General features: G+C 37.8%; 2 protein-coding genes across 4 annotated transcripts in view; both read right to left on the bottom strand.

Moving 5' to 3' along the window:
- LOC141381809 (uncharacterized) overlaps nucleotides 1–20,627 on the bottom strand; it is a 705,874-nt gene that overhangs the window by 61,866 nt on the left and 623,381 nt on the right. The gene's annotated exons all lie outside the window — the stretch shown is intronic.
- On the bottom strand, nucleotides 3,239–18,837 carry LOC137491023 (uncharacterized). 3 transcript variants are annotated; one of them, XM_073948398.1, is made up of 3 exons: nucleotides 18,691–18,837; nucleotides 17,369–17,516; nucleotides 3,239–6,931 (listed from the first exon to the last, which is right to left on the bottom strand). In XM_073948398.1, exons 2-3 carry the CDS (start codon nucleotides 17,451–17,453, stop codon nucleotides 5,127–5,129), a joined length of 1,890 nt encoding a protein of 629 aa, XP_073804499.1. In that variant the 5' UTR covers nucleotides 17,454–17,516; nucleotides 18,691–18,837; the 3' UTR covers nucleotides 3,239–5,126. The 3 variants fall into 3 exon arrangements, with proteins under 3 accessions (XP_073804499.1, XP_073804498.1, XP_073804500.1); XM_073948397.1 differs by lacking the exon at nucleotides 18,691–18,837 and adding an exon at nucleotides 18,105–18,137; XM_073948399.1 differs by lacking the exons at nucleotides 17,369–17,516; nucleotides 18,691–18,837 and adding an exon at nucleotides 7,097–9,289.

The raw sequence follows: 20,627 nt of genomic DNA, 5'->3' as shown, positions 1-20,627 counted from the left end.
AAGTCACATATTGTGCATTTCTATTATACACAATTTGTACTAAAGTAATTTAAAAAGTTCATGTCAATACATTTTCTCTTTGCACCACCAGGTGGCAGTCTTTGTACTTTTCTTTCGAGGGTGTAGATTGCATAAGTTTTATTAATATGTATAACTTCATTTATTGTATTAGTAACTATAACTATATATATATATATATATATATATATATATATATATATATATATATATATATATATATATATATACAGTTAAAAATATTTACCATTTTCCCAAGTATATATAACTACTACTGTAAGAAAATATTAGAATTCGGTACTTACTTTCTGTATTATCATTGCTTGAACTGAGCCGATCTAATCCTATTTCTATGAATTTAACCTGCTTCCGATCAGGTTTGACCTAGCAGAACTGTTGCTATGACAACAACTCTCAGATCAACTTTGAAGAACGAAACGATTCTGGATCGTGTTTAATCGTCAATATCTAAATACAGCTAACTGAGTAATCCACATACGAAGAACGGACCCCTGCTGACAAACTGGAATTCTTCGAAAGACGTTTTTATGAAAGACATAATGCCCTGTAAAACGCAGGACACCTGCAAGGGCTTGTCTGGGATTTAAAACCCCGGACCTCTCGCACACGAAACGAGACTCATACCCGGGGGTGTCCAAACTCAGTCCTGGAGGGCTGGTGTCCTGCATAGTTTAGCTCCAACTTCCTTCAACACACTTCAACTCCATGGAGCTTTCTAGTATATTTAGAAGAGCTTGATTAGCTGGTTTAGGTGTGTTTAATTGGTGTTGAAACTAAAATATGCCGGACACCGGCCCTCGAGGACCGAGTTTGGACACCCCGGCCCTAGACCAACGAGCCACTAAAGTGTTCACATTTTACATGGCGTCAGAAGTATCAGATAGTCAAAAATTTTTCTCTAACAAATCAAGGGCACCCTAAGCGAGAATCATACCCCTAGACCATTGAGCCACTGCAAAACAGCAACTTTACATGGCGACACTATCTGCCGACAAACTGGCATTCTCAGAAAAAGGCATCTGTGTAAGCCACAACGCCCTTACAAAACAGCAGACAACTTTAGGGGCTCAACCGAAATTTGAACCTGGGATTTGTCATGGCATGAACGAGAATCATACTCCAAGACCAGCAAGCCACTTTGCAAGAACTTTTTTATGTGGTGACACTATCTGCTGACAAACTGGAAATCTTTGAAACACCTTTTTATATTAGCCATAATTTTGAACCCAGGACCTCTCGCACCAAAAGCGTGAATCATACCCCTAGTAAAACAAGCCACTAAAATCTGAAGTTTTCACATGGCATCAGAAACAGCAGATAGTCAGAAATCAAGTGCAGAGAATTTGTAAGATGGAGGAAGAGAGTCTGAAACAATGGTGGATAGTCTATTGGGTGAGAGAGAGCGTAGGTTTCTGCGAAAGGCAACTTGTTTTGGAGTGTGTGGTGGCTCAGGAGTCCTGTGGATGTTGAGAGACAAAAGGAAATATTCCGATGTGTGTAGTGGAGTTACTAGTGTTTGATCAGTGAAGCAATGTCGAGTGTAAATAAGATCAGTAGCAGAAGTAGGTGCTCTTTTGAGGTCAAAAGAGGCAAGCAGAGTCTGGAAGTCAGTAGCTTGAGGTTTTTCAATGTGGATGTTGAAGTCACCTAGCACCAACAAGGGAGTGTCATAAACAGAAAAAGATGAGAGAAGAACATCCAGTTCATCTAAGAAGTGACCTAATGTACCTGGTGGGCGGTAGATGACAACCACATTTATGTAGAAGGAGTGGATAATGGTGGCTGCATGGAATTCAAAGGAGCTGATCTTTGCCAGTGACTATCTCTGAGTAAATTTCCATTCTTTGGAAATCAGTAGTCCAGTTCCACCCCCTCTCCCTGTCTGACGAGGAGTGTGGGAGAAAAAGAAATTAGCAGAATGAGTAGCATGTGAAGCAGTGTCCTCCGGTCTCAACCAGGTCTCAGTTAGAGCCATGAGATTATAGTCAGAATATGTAGCTATGGAGGTAATAAAATCTGCCTTGTGAACAGCAGATTGACAATTTCAGAGGCCCACGGAGAGAGAGAGTTGTGAAATAGCAGATACATGTATTGAATGAAGGTTGTGATAATTATTCCTGCAGCTTACCTCCCGTGCTTTGCGAGTGTTAGTAACAACAGGAATTAGTTAACACATAATAAAAGTGCAATGAAAACAATAATAAGTGCAAAGATTAAGTAAAATAAATAAATAAAGTACTCAGGTGCTTTGTCGGTCTTTGCTCGGTGGAGTCGCACAGGTAGAGTCAATGGTCTTTACACTCGTCGGTCTTCACACGCAGTGAGACTAGCTGCTTATATACACCCCTGAGCGCTTGCTGATAGAATTCAGCTTGAAATGCCTCAAGAGTTCCCACAATACAACAACAGAAACTGAGGCGAGGGGTGCAAAACCGACCGTGATCCACACACAAGCTCTTACAGTAACCAAGGAAACAGTGAGTAATCTTTCTAGCACTACACACAAACAACTGAAAACAAGTCTAAATGTACTTACACGCTGCTGGTCTCGTTGCTAAAGTGCTTCTCCTTATATGGTTGAACAAGCCATCCTACTTCCCTTACTTACATTGTCTATCCATCCATCTATTTATTCATTTTGTTTAGTAAATGTGTTATTTTTGAGGCTGACCTCAAAAAAATATAATAATTTTACTGCCAGAATTTTAGGTGCAGGCTAGGACTGTCTCTGCCATTGGCAGATAACGTTGTTTTTTTGGCTTCATAGGACATGGACCTTCAGCATGCAGTGGGACGGTTTGCTGCTGAGTGTGACATGGCAGGGAAATAAACAGCACCTCTGAGTCAGAAACCATGGTCCTTGACTGGTAAAAAGGTGGCCATCTCCAGTTTGGAGAGTCTTTACCCCAAATGGAGTATCTGCGTTTTTTTTGTTTGTTTTCATGAAAAATGGAATGTGAGATTAAAAGATGGATCAGTGCAGCGGCAGCAGTAATGCATTTGATGTGATTGTCTGTTGTGGTGAAGTAGCTGAGATGAAAGGCAATGTTCTAAATTTACCACTCAATCTAGGTTCCTACTCACATCTATGGTTATGACTGAAAGGACAAGATCTCAGTAACAACTGGACACATTTTGCAAAATGTTATGACCCGCTTGTTTGAGTTGCACCATACAAGTGAGATGAGACAACAAAATAGCTTGAATGCAAATTATTTATTATAAAATGTAACTCAGAACAATCAATCAAAGCAACCAACAAATGTCTAGGCATAATAATGAAGATAAAGAACTTAGGATATAATCACAACAACACTTTAACTACATAATATAAGTAATGCAAAACAAAACCATAGTTAAAGAGTCAATGAGATGGCAGGTCTTGACATGTGGACTCCTGAGTAGCCACAGCGTCCAGGGGTAGCTAGCACAACAACTTTTATATACCCATTGATGAGTAATGCAGGCATCCAATCAGGATTTACCACATATTCCAATCTGGAGTCTTGGGATTATCACATTGTATTAATATTGTAAAACTAAATACTTGTCGCTCTGCCTAAATCATCAAATATTCATCAAGTTTGTATTCTACTCAAAACAGTAACTTTAGTAAACTAGAAATAATTTTGAATCTAAAAGTAAAGAAACTTTACTAATAAATAGATGATTTGTTTCTCATTCAGGGAGTCAGACAAAGAACATCATCGAAAACAACACTAGCTACATGAATACACTGAAGAGTAGAGTACAGATGTATCCGCACCTGTACAATCACTTGCAAAAAGATTTTAAGCAGCAGAGATGCTGTTTGCCAGATGTTTATGAAACTGTTCTTCTCTCAGTTGCCATCATTGTGTTTACAGTAAACGCAAGGAGCGCAACACATTTCTACAAAATTTTCACAGAGGCACAACAAACACACAGACGCAGGGGAGAAAGACAGTGACTGTTTACATCAGGGGTCTCAAACTCGCGGCCCGCGGGCCATTTGCGGCCCTCAGTGCAATATTTTGTGGCCCGCGCCGACCGCAGTACACTGACAGAATCAACGGAGCGGGGAGAGAGAGCGCTCTCCGCTCCGCTAATTCTATCCGTACACAGCGGTCACTGGCATTCCCCGCCCGCCGTGTAAACAAAGGGGCAGGGATGCCGGTGACGTCACCACGCACCCCGCCCCTTTGTTAGACGCTGTGACGGGCGGGAAGTGTTTAGGAGGGAACTCGCGCCGGCCAGAACCAAGGTAAGCTGTTCCCGCCCCTGCCTGCCACTTAGCTACCTAGCTACAGCCTGCATATGTATTATAGGTAGATACAGACTGGTACAGACTGATGTGACTGGAGTGGGGTGGGGGTGTTTTTAAATGCCATGTTCAGAAGAACTGTTCATAATCTTCACTCAATGTTCTATTAATGTTCAGGACATTTCATGTTCAGAAGAAATAATTAAAACTGTTAATAATGACATTTGAGGACTTTTTTTGTGAAATCCCTTATGCGGCCCAGCCTCACCCAGACTTTGCCTCCTGCGGCCCCCAGGTAAATTGAGTTTGAGACCCCTGGTTTACATGGACATCAGTAACTGACTGTTTAATGACAGTGGAATGTTTGATACCGCACATTGTATAAGAGAAAAAAAACTGCATTTCTCGGTAACTGAGATGCACTCAGTAAGTCAGAAAGCCATGTGCGTGTGTAGACTATCCTGTCAAAAAACGCGTTTACATGTTTACACTCAGAGAGCAGCATTTACAGCAGATCCTTCAGTCCATAATATTGTAGTGATTTTAACGTACTGACTTTAAACAATTCCTCTTCTCCCACTTGTTTTGGCAACCCAACTAGTCGTCTCTCTGCCGTCTGAACACTGTTTGAGGTAAAACAGTCTTTAAAGCTATCATACATATTAATGAAGTTGCCCCGAATACACAATAGAGCGCACTGATTGGTTTGAACAAAGTCTTTTTCATGAATGAATGCAGTACACTCAGAGACGTCATGAAATACTCCCAGGTACAGACAGACAGTCTACATGCTGGAATACACGCAAGGAAGTGTATGGGTAGAAAAGTCCAGTGTGACCATGGCTTAAGTGCATGTGAATGGTTTCTTTCCAGTGTGGATCCTCATGTGTTGATTAAGGTATGATGAGCGGCTGAAACTCTTCCCACACTGAGTGCATGTGAATGGTTTCTCTCCAGTGTGGATCCTCATGTGGTGATTAAGGTGTGATGATTGGCTGAAACTCTTCCCACACTGAGTGCATGTGAATGGTTTCTCTCCAGTGTGGATCCTCATGTGTTGATTAAGGTATGATGAGCGGCTGAAACTCTTCCCACACTGAGTGCATGTAAATGGTTTCTCTCCAGAGTGGATTCTCGTGTGGTGTTTAAGGTGTGATGATTGGCTGAAACTCTTCCCACACTGAGTGCATTTGAATGGTTTCTCTCCAGTGTGGATCATCATGTGTAGAATAAAGTTTGATGATTTGCTGAAACTCTTCCCACACTGAAGGCATGTGAATGGTTTCACTCCAGTGTGGATCCTCATGTGTTGATTAAAAGATGATGAGCAGCTGAAACTCTTCCCACACTGAGTGCATGTGAATAGTTTATCTCCAGTGTGGATCCTCATGTGGTAATTAAAGTGTGATGATTGGCTGAAACTCTTCCCACACTGAGTGCATGTGAATGGTTTCTCTCCAGTGTGGATCCTCATGTGGTGATTAAGGTGTGATGATTGGCTGAAACTCTTCCCACACTGAGTGCATGTGAATGGTTTCTCTCCAGTGTGGATCCTCATGTGTTGATTAAGGTATGATGAGCGGCTGAAACTCTTCCCACACTGAGTGCATGTAAATGGTTTCTCTCCAGAGTGGATTCTCGTGTGGTGTTTAAGGTGTGATGATTGGCTGAAACTCTTCCCACACTGAGTGCATTTGAATGGTTTCTCTCCAGTGTGGATCATCATGTGTAGAATAAAGTTTGATGATTTGCTGAAACTCTTCCCACACTGAAGGCATGTGAATGGTTTCACTCCAGTGTGGATCCTCATGTGTTGATTAAAAGATGATGAGCAGCTGAAACTCTTCCCACACTGAGTGCATGTGAATAGTTTATCTCCAGTGTGGATCCTCATGTGGTAATTAAAGTGTGATGATTGGCTGAAACTCTTCCCACACTGAGTGCATGTGAATGGTTTCTCTCCAGTGTGGATCCTCATGTGTTGATTAAGGTATGATGAGCGGCTGAAACTCTTCCAACACTGAGTGCATGTAAATGGTTTCTCTCCAGAGTGGATTCTCGTGTGGTGTTTAAGGTGTGATGATTGGCTGAAACTCTTCCCACACTGAGTGCATTTAAAAGGTTTCTCTCCAGTGTGGATCATCATGTGTAGAATAAAGTTTGATGATTTGCTGAAACTCTTCCCACACTGAAGGCATGTGAATGGTTTCTCTCCAGTGTGGATCCTCATGTGTTGATTAAGGGATGATGAGCAGCTGAAACTCTTCCCACACTGAGTGCATGTGAATAGTTTCTCTCCAGTGTGGATCCTCATGTGGTAATTAAAGTGTGATGAGCTGCTGAAACTCTTCCCACACTGAGTGCATGTGTATGGTTTCTCTCCAGTGTGGATCCTCATGTGTAGATTACGGGACCACGATAAGCTGAAACTCTTCCCACACTGGGTGCATGTGAATGGTTTCTCTCCAGTGTGGATCCTCATGTGAATCTTAAGAATGTATTTTCTTCCAAAACTCTTTCCACACTGAGTGCAGGTGAAACGATTCTTGTCTCTCCTTTTTAAAATACCATCAGTCTGTAAAAAAGTTTTTTCCTCAATTTTGACATGATGTTCCTCCTGTTTACTCCCCTCGTTTTCTTCAGTTAGGTCTGAAATAAAAAAAAATAAAACATTAGTTTTCATTAAGTCTTTTCATTAAGTCTTAAAGGGCACCTAGGTTACCCCTTTTTTCAGATTTAATATAAGTCTTTTGCGTCTCTAGAATGTGTATATAAAGTTTCAGATCAAAATACCCATCAGATTTTTCATTATACCTTTTACAAGATGCTGTTTTTTACTGATTTCCAGCAGGGGGTGGTTTTGTCGTACTGCGCCTTTAAGCCGAGTTCTGCCCGCCCACTGTTTCTACATGCCTCCTCCCTCAGCTGCGTCAGACAACAGACAGACTTAAAGGAAGAAGGTCTCACGTTGTGTTTGTGAGATACTACAGTAAGAACTAACCTTTACTAATCAGTATTGTGAAGTTGCATTGATGAGTCACACACATACAATATCGTTACAAAGTTAACGCGCGCACACACACACACACACACAGATACACACGCAGGCAGGCAGGCAGACACACAGAGCGCGCTTAGCTTAGTTAAGGCTAACCTCAAGTACTGTGTGGATATCTGTTATGCTAATGTACAAAATAAACCTGATTTAACTTCCACAAACCGGGATTGAAGCGTCTTCTTTTATAATTGTTCTGACACGCGGCTGTGCTGATGAAGTAAAGCTGAAGTAAAACGCTGTAATTAATTACACACATATTCTGTTTTAAAACACTTTAAACATGTGAAACTTACTCTTAATCACATTTGATGATGCTTGCTGATCCTAGCGAACAGAACAGACCTTTTATTCCCGGTTGCTTTGCGTATGTCTGTCTGGTCTTGTTGACATATACACGCGACTACCGGAACATGTTAATGCGCGCAGCTGTCAATCAATTCGGTGGGCGGGGGGATCGCACACCTACGTAATGGTGCGATCGATTTGAAAACAGCTCTAATTGGCAGACCCTTTTTTTGTAGTTAAATTGAAAAAAAAGGACTGGTTGTGTTCATATCACCCCAGTATGACGGTCGATACACTATACCAACACACAGATCTGTCCAAACAGCTTGAAAAGTAGATTTTTTACCATAGGTGCCCTTTAAGTCATCCTTATTTATCTAGTGCTTTTGCAATGTAAATTGTGTTAAAGCCACTTAACATAGAAGTTAAAGTAAATTTAAACTGTCAGTCCAGTTTTCAGAGTTTCTTACATAATTGATCATAAAAGTCATTTTGGTCATATTGATCAGACAGATTTGAAAGCTGTAAATGGCCTATTTTTATTCCTATATATTCACAATTACAACAAAATGTTTTTCTAAAATGTGTAAAGCAGACAGGGAATACTTGTATATTCTGTGCCTGACTGGTAAACACACCAGAAAAAAAAGTTATTGCGTAACAGCTGAACAAACAGCTGAATTTTTGCCTTGCAGACATGAGACATGCCTGTCAGCATCTGCATAAAGCAGGGGTTCTCAACCTTTTGCAAGCTGGGCCCCCCCAAAGCCGGTTTATTGCAGCTAGGGCCCCAGTGACTCAGAGAGGGTACAAGGACCTTACATTTTTGAGGCTTGCTTAGCTTCTCGAAGAGAAATCAAACAAATGAGCTCTTTCTAAAGTCTATGAGCACAGCACACACAAATAAACTAAATTGACATACTGCAGTTATATTTCGAAATGTGTTTTTTTTTTATATTTATAACATTTGAATACAGTTCAGCAACATACATCACACAACCTGACGACAAAGGGAGCTGACAATTGAACATCACTAAATTTACCATCACCTCAAGATTAAACATTTTACACTGATTTCATACAGGGTTCATACAGACACAGTCTAATGAAAATCAAAGACTTTTAGGCACTTTTTCCAGCATCTACTTTTATTGTTGAAACTGACATGCAATGTATTGACCACCTGAAATGTATTCTCAGCAACCCATAAAAACATTGCATAGTAACTATTAGCAAATTATTGTTATAATTAAATAAATGAGGTAGCCTTCCCAGTATAAAATAACAGTAGCAGACCTAACTTTATAGCTACAGCTCGGCAGAGTCAGCACAGGTATAAAAACAGGTGGTTTTATTTCTGATGAGAATATTTATTGTTGTCAGACTTCACTCTCACATAAATACACCTAAATAAATCAATCAAAACTCATAGCTAATCAGGATAGCCTGTGCGTGTAGGGGGAGAGTCAGAGGAGGGGAAGGTCCGTAAAAATTTGCATAAAAAAGGGAGTGTCAGTTTTGGGCACGTGCTGATTTTCACAGAGGCAAAACAAACACACAGACGCAGAGGAGAAAGTCAGTGACTGTGTTTACATGGACATCAGTAATCAAATTATTTGCCAAATCATTAAATGGGGGATTTTAATTGCAGTTTGGCTCTTTCATTCAGGAATTTCATTCGTGCCTGGTGACAAACGAGATATTTGATTCGAGGAATTGCTGGAAGCGTGTATCTTTCATGCAATGTTTGTTGCAAAAAAAAAATCCTTCACATTTCTCTGTAACTTAGATGCACTTGGTAGGTAGTGTCAGAAAGCCATGTATGTTATTCCTGTCACAAAATGTGGGTGTAAGTTTAATTGTGGTGCTATAATGTTTACACTCGGAGAGCAGCATTATTTATCGTACGGTAAACTTTATTAACTTAGAAACCATTTGACTAAGGTCTGTCTTTAAACACTGAAAGAGTACTGCTGACGAACTAACATTGCCTCTGAATAAACAAACAAAAACCACTGGTCGCTCACTTAACACATACTGGAGCTCTGTCTTTTATTAAAGGAGACGAGCAGCAAATCTAGATTTCACCATTTTCAGATGAGAAAAGCTCTCGGGTAAAAAATGTTCCTTAGACACACGTTTCTGTCACGCGTCGCGTGCAGCATAATCCACACGTGAGTCCAGCTACGCTATCATAGAGGGAAAATAAAAACAAAACCTTCACTGCAGCAAATTATAAAACGCAACACTGACGACCCGAATCTCCAAATATTTCTTGTTCTCCCACTTGGCAACACAACGTGGCATCTCTCTGCCGTCTGAACACTGTACAGGTACAAACAGTCTTCAAAGATATCATGCACATTAATGAGGTTGCACTGCATACACAATAGAGCGCGTTGATTGGTTTCAACCAAGTCTTACTCATGAATGAATGCAGCACACTCAGAGACGTCATAAGGTACTCCCAGGTAGATGTTCAGTCTACATGCTGGAATACACGCTAAGATCTCATGGCCGTGAGGCAGCTTCAATAATTCATTTTAAACCGGAAGTACGAATTTGCTCAAAATAACGCAAAAACAACCAATTTTCACTTTTTGGTGAAATATGTGTGTCCTAATAGTGTTTTTAGCAGTGTGGGACACATATACGACTGTCAACAACTCAAAAAATGTGTTTTGGTGTTTTGTGACTCTTAATGTCAGAAGTAGAGTATGGTGGTATTGTTATTTTGGACCATTGTCCAGTCTCACTAAAACTATGTTTTCCAGGCAATGTTATCCCCCAATGTACATGACGGTTTAACTCAAGACTATTGGCAGATGACGATTTTGTAAAATTTATTGATGCTCAAATAGATTTCTACTTTGAGACAAACAAATCCCCAGAGATAAGTTAAAGTATCCTATGGGATACTCTGAAAGCATATAAGAGGACAGATTATTTCAGGTCAACGTAGTGCAAATAAAAGTATGCCAAAACGGCTTACAGAGATTATGAATAAAATACAATGGATCAGCTACACTCAACATCACCTTCTGAATAGCTCCATAAAAAAAGACTTCTTCTGCAAGTGGAATATGACTCCTTGACAAGTGAAAAGGCGTTATGAACGAGCTGGCAGGTTATTGTGTTACCAACTGAAATGATCCTCAGCAGTTGGTTTTATAGTTGCAGCTCTGAGGTAAACAAAATTGAAAGTAATGAGGGTTTTTTCTTTAATTATTTGGAATTAGCATCTGTGATTCACATCAGTTGGCATCAGAAGGAAAATAACACCTTCTGAAATTGAAAATGCAATCCAAAAAATGAACACCAGAAAATTGAAAACTTAATCTGGCCCTGGTGGCTTCCCAGCTGAGTTTTATAAGAAGTTTACTGTCACGCTTACACCCCTGTTGTGCAAGGTATTTGCTGAAGCTCTTGTCTCGGAATCACTCATCCTCTTTATGACATCGGCTGCTATAAAAGTACTTCTTAAAAGGTAAAATGATTTATTTAAATGTGAATCTTATCATCCGATCAACTTAATCTGCTGTGATTATAAGATCCTGGGGTGTTTCTAGAAAACCTAGTAAGAGCTTGTTTGTCAAGCCAAGGTGTGTCTGATTGGCGTCGGAACTAAACTTTGCAGGACACCGGACCTCCATGACTGAGTTTGGACATGCCTGCTCTAGGGGAACGAGACAGGGCTACCCTCTGTCCCCTCTGCTTTTTGACATTGCCCTTTAACCTCTTGCAATCGTAAAGAACTCAGATAGCTTGCAAAGAGTTTTCAGAGAGGGACAAGAACATAAGTTCCTGCTATATGCTGATGATCTTCTTTTTATGTCAAATCCAGATACATGTATTTCAAAAGCTCTTACAATAATTTCAGAACTGGCAAATGTTTCTGGATACATAGTCAATCTAGCCAAGTGTCTCCTTTTCCCTATCAATGATAGAGCACAGCAAATGTCCTTCCAATCCTTTCCATTTTCAGCAAGTCCTGATAAATTTGTATATCTGGGTGTGAGTGTGACACGCAAATATAAGGATTTGTTCAATAATCATTTTAAAACAACATTAGACAAAGCCAAACGAGACATGGCATGGTGGTCAATCCTTACTTTATCTTTGGATGGGAAGATCAATTCCATTAAAGTGGCAATACTACCAAAATTTCTGTTTCTATTTTTAGACTGTGCCTGTTTTTTTTTTTTTTTGTCAAGTCATTTTTCAAGAAGTTGATTAACATATTTTCTGGACTATAAGATTCTACTTTTTCCCTATGTTTTGACCATGAGGCTTATATAAAGAAGCTGCTATTTTGTGGATTTTTCTTCCACCGCTAGGGACGCTCTGATCGGAATTACTGGTAGAATAAAAAATAAGATAGACGAAAAATCAATGCAAAGAAAAATAGACTGCGCCATCGGGCTTGCTACCCAGGAAGGAAACTGCGTTGCTGTACGCAAGCTTAGCGTCAACGAATCTATGGTGAGGCGTTGGAGGCGGCAGCGGGAAGAGCTCATGCAATGCCAAAAGTCAAGAAAAGCTTTCAGAAGACATAAAAGCAGTTGGCCTGAGCTTGAAAATGTCCTGGAAGACTTGGTGAACACACAGAGAGCATATGGCCGAGGTGTTTTCACTGTACAGATCAGACTGAAAGCCAAAACAATCGGCTTCAAAATGAACATTGAAGGTTTCAAAGCTGGGCCGTCATGGTGTTTCAGATTTATGAGACGTAAAAACCTGTCCAATAGAGCACAGACCACTCTGTTAGCAACTCCCTCCTGACTATCAGGAAAAAGTCGAAAACTTCCATAAATTCGTTGAAACAAAGATAAAAGAGAACTCCCGGACCAGACAACATCAATAATATGGATGAAGTACCTTTGACGTTTGATCTGCCTCTGACCAGGACTGTTAACAAGACAGGTGCATCATCCGTGTTGTTGAAAACAACTGGCCATGAGAGAACGCACTTCACCTGCGTTCTGGCATGCACGGCATCCGGACAAAAAATTCCACCAATGGTGATTTTTAAGCACATAACTATGCCCAAAGAACAACTCCCGAAAGGTATAGTGGTCAAAGTTAACGCCAAAGGTTGAATGGTGGAAGGCCTAATGAAGGAATGGTTAACGAAGTGCTACGGTAAGCCGATTTTTTCACCGGAAAAAAACGCTGCTTGTTTTGGATAGCATGAGGGCCCACATCACAGATTCTGTGAAAGCAGCGATCAAGAAAACAATCTCCATTACAGCTGTGATTCCTGGAGGTACAACAACGTATTTGCAGCCACTTGACATCAGTGTGAATTGGGCATTTAAAAGGTGCACTCTGGGTTGAGTGGGAGACTTGGATGACAAGTGGTAAAAAGTCTTTCACAAAAACTGGCCGCATGCAAAAAGCATCCTTTTCTGATGTCTGTCAGTGGATCCAAACAGCGTGGAGTGCTGTCAAAGAATCCACCATTACCATTGGGATCTGAAAGGCTGGACTGCTACGCGAAGAGTGCGGTGCACTTTCAGAGCTAAATTTACTAGAGGATGAAAGCAACACAGAGATCGAGACTGATGGAGACAAATGTGACGAAGCGCTTCTGAGGCTGTTCAACTCCGACACTGAAGAAGATGAATTCATGGGTTTCAGCAAAGATGATTAAAGTGACTTGTGGTTTCAAACACAAGAGAAATAAAGGTGAATAAATACCGTTTTTTTATGTTCTGTTTTTATCAGCAAAGTTGCTGCCGTATTAAAAGGCAATGTTCCGAAAGAATCTGTTCAGGTACATACATACATGTACAGTTTCAGTACAAAATCGTTCTGTACATGCAGTAAATTTCAAATTTTTCAACATAGATATCTGCGGCTTATAGCCCGGTGCGGTTTGTATAACTTTTTTCTTTTTTTTTTAAATAGCGCGCATGTGGCTTATATACAGGTGCGCTCTATAGTCCAGAAAATATGGTAATTGTATTTTTACATTTCTCTAGGATAAGAAAATTCCTTGCATAAGAAAGGAACTCTTGGAAAAAAGAAGGAAGAGAGTGGATTGCCAATGCCAAATTTCTGCTCCAATTTTGTTAAATCCATTGTTCCCCCCCTCTCTTATAGATTCAGCGTTCCAATGATGGTCTAGGAAGGGAGTTAACTGTGATAAGAACCTGTTAAAAGATGCCATATTTATCTCATTTCAACAGTTAAGAACAGACATTGAGATTCCACACTCTAATTTTTTAGGTACCTTCAGGTCTTTGGTTTCGTTAAAAAAACTTCTCTCCTTCACTGAACCAACCAAAAGCATGCTGTATGAATTGGTAAACATGAACCCATATCAAAAAGGTGTAATGTCCATGTTATATGAAGTGATCCAAAGAACTGCCTCCACTTCCCTAAATCGTATAAAGCAAAAATGGGAAGACCAACTGGGACTAGAAATATCAGATACAGCCTGGCAATATGCCATAGAACTGGTACACTCATCTTCTGTATGTATTAGACATGGTCTTCTTCAGTTTAAGGTGCTTCATAGGCTTCACCTATCTAGGCGCAAGCTGGCAAAAATGTATTCAGGGTCAGATTCATCTTGTCCCAGATGTGGTTTAGAGCCAGCAGATCAAAGTCATATGTTCTGGGGATGGCCTATATTACATCATTTTTGACCAATATTTTTAGATAATTTTCATCTAAATGTAATAAAGATATGGATCCTAATCCTTTGATCTCAATTTTTGGTACAGTGCCAGAAGAAATGTACCTGTCAGCTAATCACGTCGAAATCATTGCCTTTTCTTATTTACTGACCAGACACCTGATTCTTCTCAGGTGGAAAAAGACGAACCTGCCATCCCACAATCATTGGATATTAGAAGTGTTATCACATCTTTAACTCGAGCACCTTAAGTACACCATCCGAGGCTCTACAAAAAAGGTTTTATGAGGTTTGGCAGCCTTTCCTATCCTACACTGAACGCTCAGGGGTTATTATATCCTAAGTGAGAGTTTATCCCTAATTTCCTGATTTGTTTTTACCTATTTTTATTTTTCTCTTTTTCCCTTTTTCTTTATGGGATATGAGTATGTCTGTAGGTATGTACCATGTTAATTTGTTCTTTAATTTGTTTGTTGTGGAAAAATCAAAGACTTTTGAAAAATCAATAAAAATATTTGAATAATAAGAATGTAAGCAGTACTAAATAGTTTTTTGAACAAGTAATAATCCCATTAATCTAGTTATAGTACATGTTCCTGTTGAAGATCTGTGAATTTAAACTATTTATTCATTAAAGAAGGACAAGCCATTCTCATACGTGACTTTGTTCTTTGAGTGACTGAAATGTAGGCAATAGCTATGTTTCCATCCAAAAATGCAAATTAAATTTATTTGCAAAACTGGAAGATCACAAAAAATATTCAAATAAATTAGCGTTTCCATCCAATGAATCAAAGAAAACAAAATCGTCACTTCCTGATTAACTAGCATGAAATATCAACAGTAAAAACAGAATTTACTGCAGTAGGAGAAGCTACATGAATCTTTTCTTTATTTAATAAAAGACTTTCACATCAGAGGATAATGCCGACACACAATGAACATGTGGTGGTGTTTGAAGCAATGAGATGTGGAGAACAGACGCTCTTGACTCGCTCCAGACACTCTGGAGGTCATTAATAATATAATAACATTAATACTTAAACAGTTGAGGTGTTTTAGAATGACCAAAACAGCATTTCTCATATTTCTTAAATGTCTGGGTAAACAGACACTTTTTCCTCTTTGAACACAAAACATTTTCTTTTGAGAAACTTTTTAAATAATTTGGAGCAGTAAACATGTATGGCTAAATCATACAAATAAATCCTTGACTTCTGCTGTCTTCTTTGGTTTCAAAAACACAGATTTCTTTACAGTTTGAAACAGCATCTTTGGATATCTTTTCTGCTGGAGATACTGTTGTCCTTAAAACAAAATGTAAAAAAAAAACAAAAAACTTACATATACAGATGAACGGTACAGCAGAAAATATTGGCGGTTTTAAAACCTTGACTTTTTTCAAACTGCGTTATACCTTGAAAACAGTTATTGTCCTACACCTCAGCAGCACAACACTGTTTTTAGGATCTAAAAATGTATTCTTTAAAAAAAAAGTCTCAAGCAAAAAGATTCCAATTTCAATGTCTGCTGGTACTTGAAGAATATGGTCAATATTCTGATGAACTTTACACTCAGATGTTTGCATATCATCAGCATGCTGTAATCCATTTCTTAAGCAACAAAAGTCATTTTAGACTAGTTTGTTGGCCAGTTGTAGTCAGTACAATGCTAAACGTTATTGTTCCACTATGATTTTATTGTTTTGTCTCACGTCGTCCCACAACAACAAAATATAGTTTAGAATACAATATTTTATAATAATTAATTAATTCAGTGTCCATTTCATTCAGCATATTTCAAATTAGGGGCATCCACATTTTCTGACATACTTTAAATCAGGGTTTCTACAGGTGTCACCAAGTTAAATTTAAGACTTAAGACATTTTTTAAGACCATTATGAATGAAATTTTAGATTAAGGAATTTTTCAAATGCCCCAGATGAAAAAGATTTTTATTTGTCCTATCAAAAAATATAATATAAAATATTTAATAATACAATAATAAATCAATAATAATAATAATAATAATAACAATAAAATATTTTACATATTTCTTAGCAAAAGATCTTAAATAGTGTGTAAAAACAAGAGAGCTCTACTTGGATCCACACTTTTTTTTCCAAAATAAACTTTCTTTAAAATAAAAAACAAATTCACAAATGTTTTACTAACTATACTAAACTATAATAAACTAAATCTATGCACGACAATCTGTCCAGGTCGATGTCCTCAGCAGAAAAAACATAGAGCACGTTTAAACAAATGAAGCACGAAAATAATTAAAGCATTATGATAAATAGAGTTAAAATGACCTTTTTGAATGAAAGGTTAAAGGTTTTATTGAGATGGATTGTTGGTGATTGTATGGGTTTCGGCCAGATTAGGTAGCAAAACATGAAAAAAGGAAAATGAAGACTTGTTTTAAAAAGATTTAAGACCTACAACACAATCTTTCAGTAAATTTAAGACTTTTTAAGGCCGAAACCTTTAGGTTTTTGAATTTAAGTCATTTTAAGACCCTGCGGCTATTAAATAGGAAATAGCCCTGATAATTAGTTATTATAATAATGATGATGTAATTGTAGATACTGTCTGTGAGAACTAGTAACAACTACTACAAACAAGTTTAAACCCATAAAGAAGTTGATGAAAAAAGGGAATTGTGATCAACGTGACATATGCAAATGGAAAGTACTAAGCCAACACCATCACTGTAAAAGCAGATGATCTCTTCTATGGGAATACTGTAGGTCAAATATCATCAGCTCAGTTAAACTTTTTTAATTTATTGTTTTTATTTGTTTTATATAGTGCCAGTGCTCAAGGACGCTTTACAAACAGTAGGAGAACAAGAAAATCAATAACCTTAAGAAGGTTGAGAAAATGGGAGACTAATAATACATAAAATAATGACAAAAGACACGAGAACAAGTAACAAATGAAACTCATTCCTTTTTTTCAATGAGTGCTTATGTGAATTTAGGAGAACTAGGCAGCACACTCAGGACTGCAAGATGGATTTAATTTAGTAGTATTATTAAAATATATCTGAATGAGGACCAAATGACTTAGTTGGTGTTTGAGAATGAAAACCAACCTGTTTGTTCCTGCAGATCTTCCTGTTTGACTGTGAATGTTTCTTCAATCTTCACATCTTCACTCTCCTCTTTATTAAACGCCATCTTTATAACAGTGTGGAGATCAGTCGCTTCAGCAGGAGTTTTTCTGTGTTTAGACACTTTATCCTGTTTAAAATGAACAACACAATAAAAAAATGTCCTGTTTAAAAAAAAAATAAAACAATGAACAGAAACAAAATAACTTCTCTTCAACACTTGCTTCAACAGTTTCCTTATATGAGAGTCATTAACAAACAGAAATCAGGTAAGTCTGAGCAAGAAACAATAGACACAAATGAGCCGATTAAGACTAGTACTCCATTTCTTATATATAGTGATGTATTCTTCGAATAGAATGTCATTATGCTATTTAATGAATTAAACCTTCACTAAAACACTTATTACATATTTTACTGTTGCTTTATTCAAACTTTAACAAATGTTGTTAATTATTGTCTTTGTTTTATTTATTTTATTGTCTGCTTACAGCAACGCTGTAGAACTTATTTTGCACAAGACAAGAATTTCCTCTTGGGAACAAATAAAGTTTATCCTATTTTATTCAAACAATAGACCTTACTGTGAGTAAAATAATACTTCTTTGTATAAACGGTTAAAATAATATTGTCAACAGCAGGTACATCTAGCATTAAACGAACAACCTGAAATTTTAATCAGTCGGTTTACATCTGTGTAAAAGCTTTAAAAACAAACCTTTCTCCAGTTGAATCACAGTGTGGGAGCGGCGCAGCATTATGACATCACACCACCATGCCACAATAAAAGTCTTTTTTTTCCCCCCATTTATTCTTTATCATGACTTATTGATACATTTCTCCCTCGTTTTCCACTTTATACTTTATCTGCTTTCTGTTTTGTACTTGTAAGACCATCATTTATGTTAATTGAATAAACCCATTTACCCCCACTAGATCTTTGCCTTCAGGTAGGTTGGTAAGAGGTTGCATTTTCTTTAAACGATTGCATTTCTTCATCCATAGCTTTAACCCACATTTACTTGCATTCACTGATGTTACCACCTCTTTGTATGTTTGAATGGGGAAACATCAAATTCTCCAAAATTGCCTGCCAGGTTCCAACCTATATATGTAATAGGTTGAAACTTATTTATGACCAAATAAACAAACAAAAAAACAAAACAGTTGTAAAGAAGCTTTTTAAAATGACTGAAGAACTTAATACAACGTTGAACAGTGCATCCACGCATGTTTAGATTTTACAATTTATAATGTTAGCATTCAGATATTATTTGAGTGTAAATTCAGAATGTGCAACTTACCTTTTCAGTCTTCAATGAAGAAGTGGGATGAGAAAAGGCATCAGTGGGTTTTTCTTTGTATGTTGTTGTTAGTAATAATCCCAATGTAGGAATCTACAATCGTAGTTTGTCCTCCAAAGTTGTTTTCTTATAGCAAAATAAGCCAATGAAGATTCTTTTAGGAACCCAGAATATATAGATGCAACCCTGCTGAGATACTGGATCTGGAATGTGATTGGATAAGACTCAATTGGCCCCCATTAATGCTGGTATAAAGATGCAAATGAGCAATGGGGAGCAGTGAAGACTCAAGACACATACAGTGGGGGATGGGAAGTTCAGCAGCTTTACAAATCAGTTTTACAGAGAAATAATGATGTATTGGGAAAATAAGTTGACTTTAGCCATCTTTATTTGTTTTGCTGCTGTTGTTTTATAGTACTATTGATGAAAGCTTTTTTTATTTTGGCTGCTGCATTTTGTAGTTAATGTTGATACACTTATGATATGTAACACATTTCATTTAATTTTTTCCCAAGCCTGGTTAAAAGGTATGCAAGAGTTGTGTGTTTTTTTTTTTTTTGCAGAAGCTTCTCAGTCTCTTGGCTGAAGTCTTTGTTTAAAGATGCAAATGAGCATTGAAGACTCAATTCATACCGATTTCTCAATACACACAACTACATTCACTTATATAATAGTGATAGAAGATGTATACTATTAAACTGTGATATATTATCATTCGTTGAAAGAAACAATTTCTAAACTTTACAGTGAAGTTTTATTCATGTTAGGTTTAGTCAATATATTGACATGAGCTAACTATTAGCAGAGTTTTAGTCATTTATTTATCACTGAACTTGTTCTTTGTGTGAGTTTAGAGTCCTTTATTTCTCCTAAAGCACCTGCAGCTCATTTCTGACTTTTGTAATAGTCAACACACTCTTAACAGATCAATTATTTACTTACAAAAATGTCTATAGATTTTAACTATTAAAATGTAACTTGTTTCTGTGCCATTTTTTTTTTCTTTTTTGCCTCTTATTCACCTGGTATGTATTAAAGATGTTTATCCCTCTATTTATCACTTGTGTTTGTGCAAACAAATATGCATAGACATTCACAAAAGCATATATAAGATACCATGTGACAAACCTTTTCCTTTTAACACAGTAAAGCTATCACATACTGTGATGCATCTAAATATTTATAATCAGAAAATAATTACATCTCAAGTTAAATTATTGTATAGGCAGTTTATACAGAATAATTCAATGACAAGAGTTCACTTTTATAACTACAAAATGCAGAACTGTTAATGTGATTAACCTGCTCCACCTACACCAACTACAGCATTTCTCAGACTTCTTTTTTCCCCATGGTGTTTATTACAGTAGTGAACATGACATAAAACAACAACTGCACTTACTCCTTTAACTTGTTTGTAACAATGAAATTTAAATATCTGTGTCACATATTCATTTAAATAAATGGCTCATCATTGTGTGCAATCATCTTTAGTAATAGCTGCCTGATCATTAACTGAATAGGATCGTTTTACATATAAGAAACCCGTTAACATGTATAGCTGTTCATGCCAATACCAACTTGATAGACTATTACATGAACATATTACATGAACAGGACCTGCCTTACATCTCTTAAGACAAATAAGCATAGTGTCTATATCAATACATGCTTGATTCTCCAGATCGCTACATCTGAATGATGCCATTTGACCTGTTTAACAAATAACAACCATTTGTAAGCAAAGTTCTTCACTAATACCAGTTTACCTCAAATAATTACACATGTGAGTGCAGTGGTGCAGTGGGTAGCTCGATCGCCTCACAGCAAGAAGGTTGCTGGTTCAAGCCTCAGCTGGGCCAGTTGGCATTTCTGTGTGGAGTTTGCATGTTCTTCCCGTGTTCGTGTGAGTTTCCTCCGGATGCTCTGGTTTC

The sequence above is a fragment of the Danio rerio genome, chromosome 4 (genome assembly GCF_049306965.1).
Source record: "Danio rerio strain Tuebingen ecotype United States chromosome 4, GRCz12tu, whole genome shotgun sequence".
NCBI lineage: Eukaryota > Metazoa > Chordata > Actinopteri > Cypriniformes > Danionidae > Danio > Danio rerio.
Note: the sequence above shows the minus strand (reverse complement) of the source record. Positions and strands in the feature narration are given on the sequence as shown.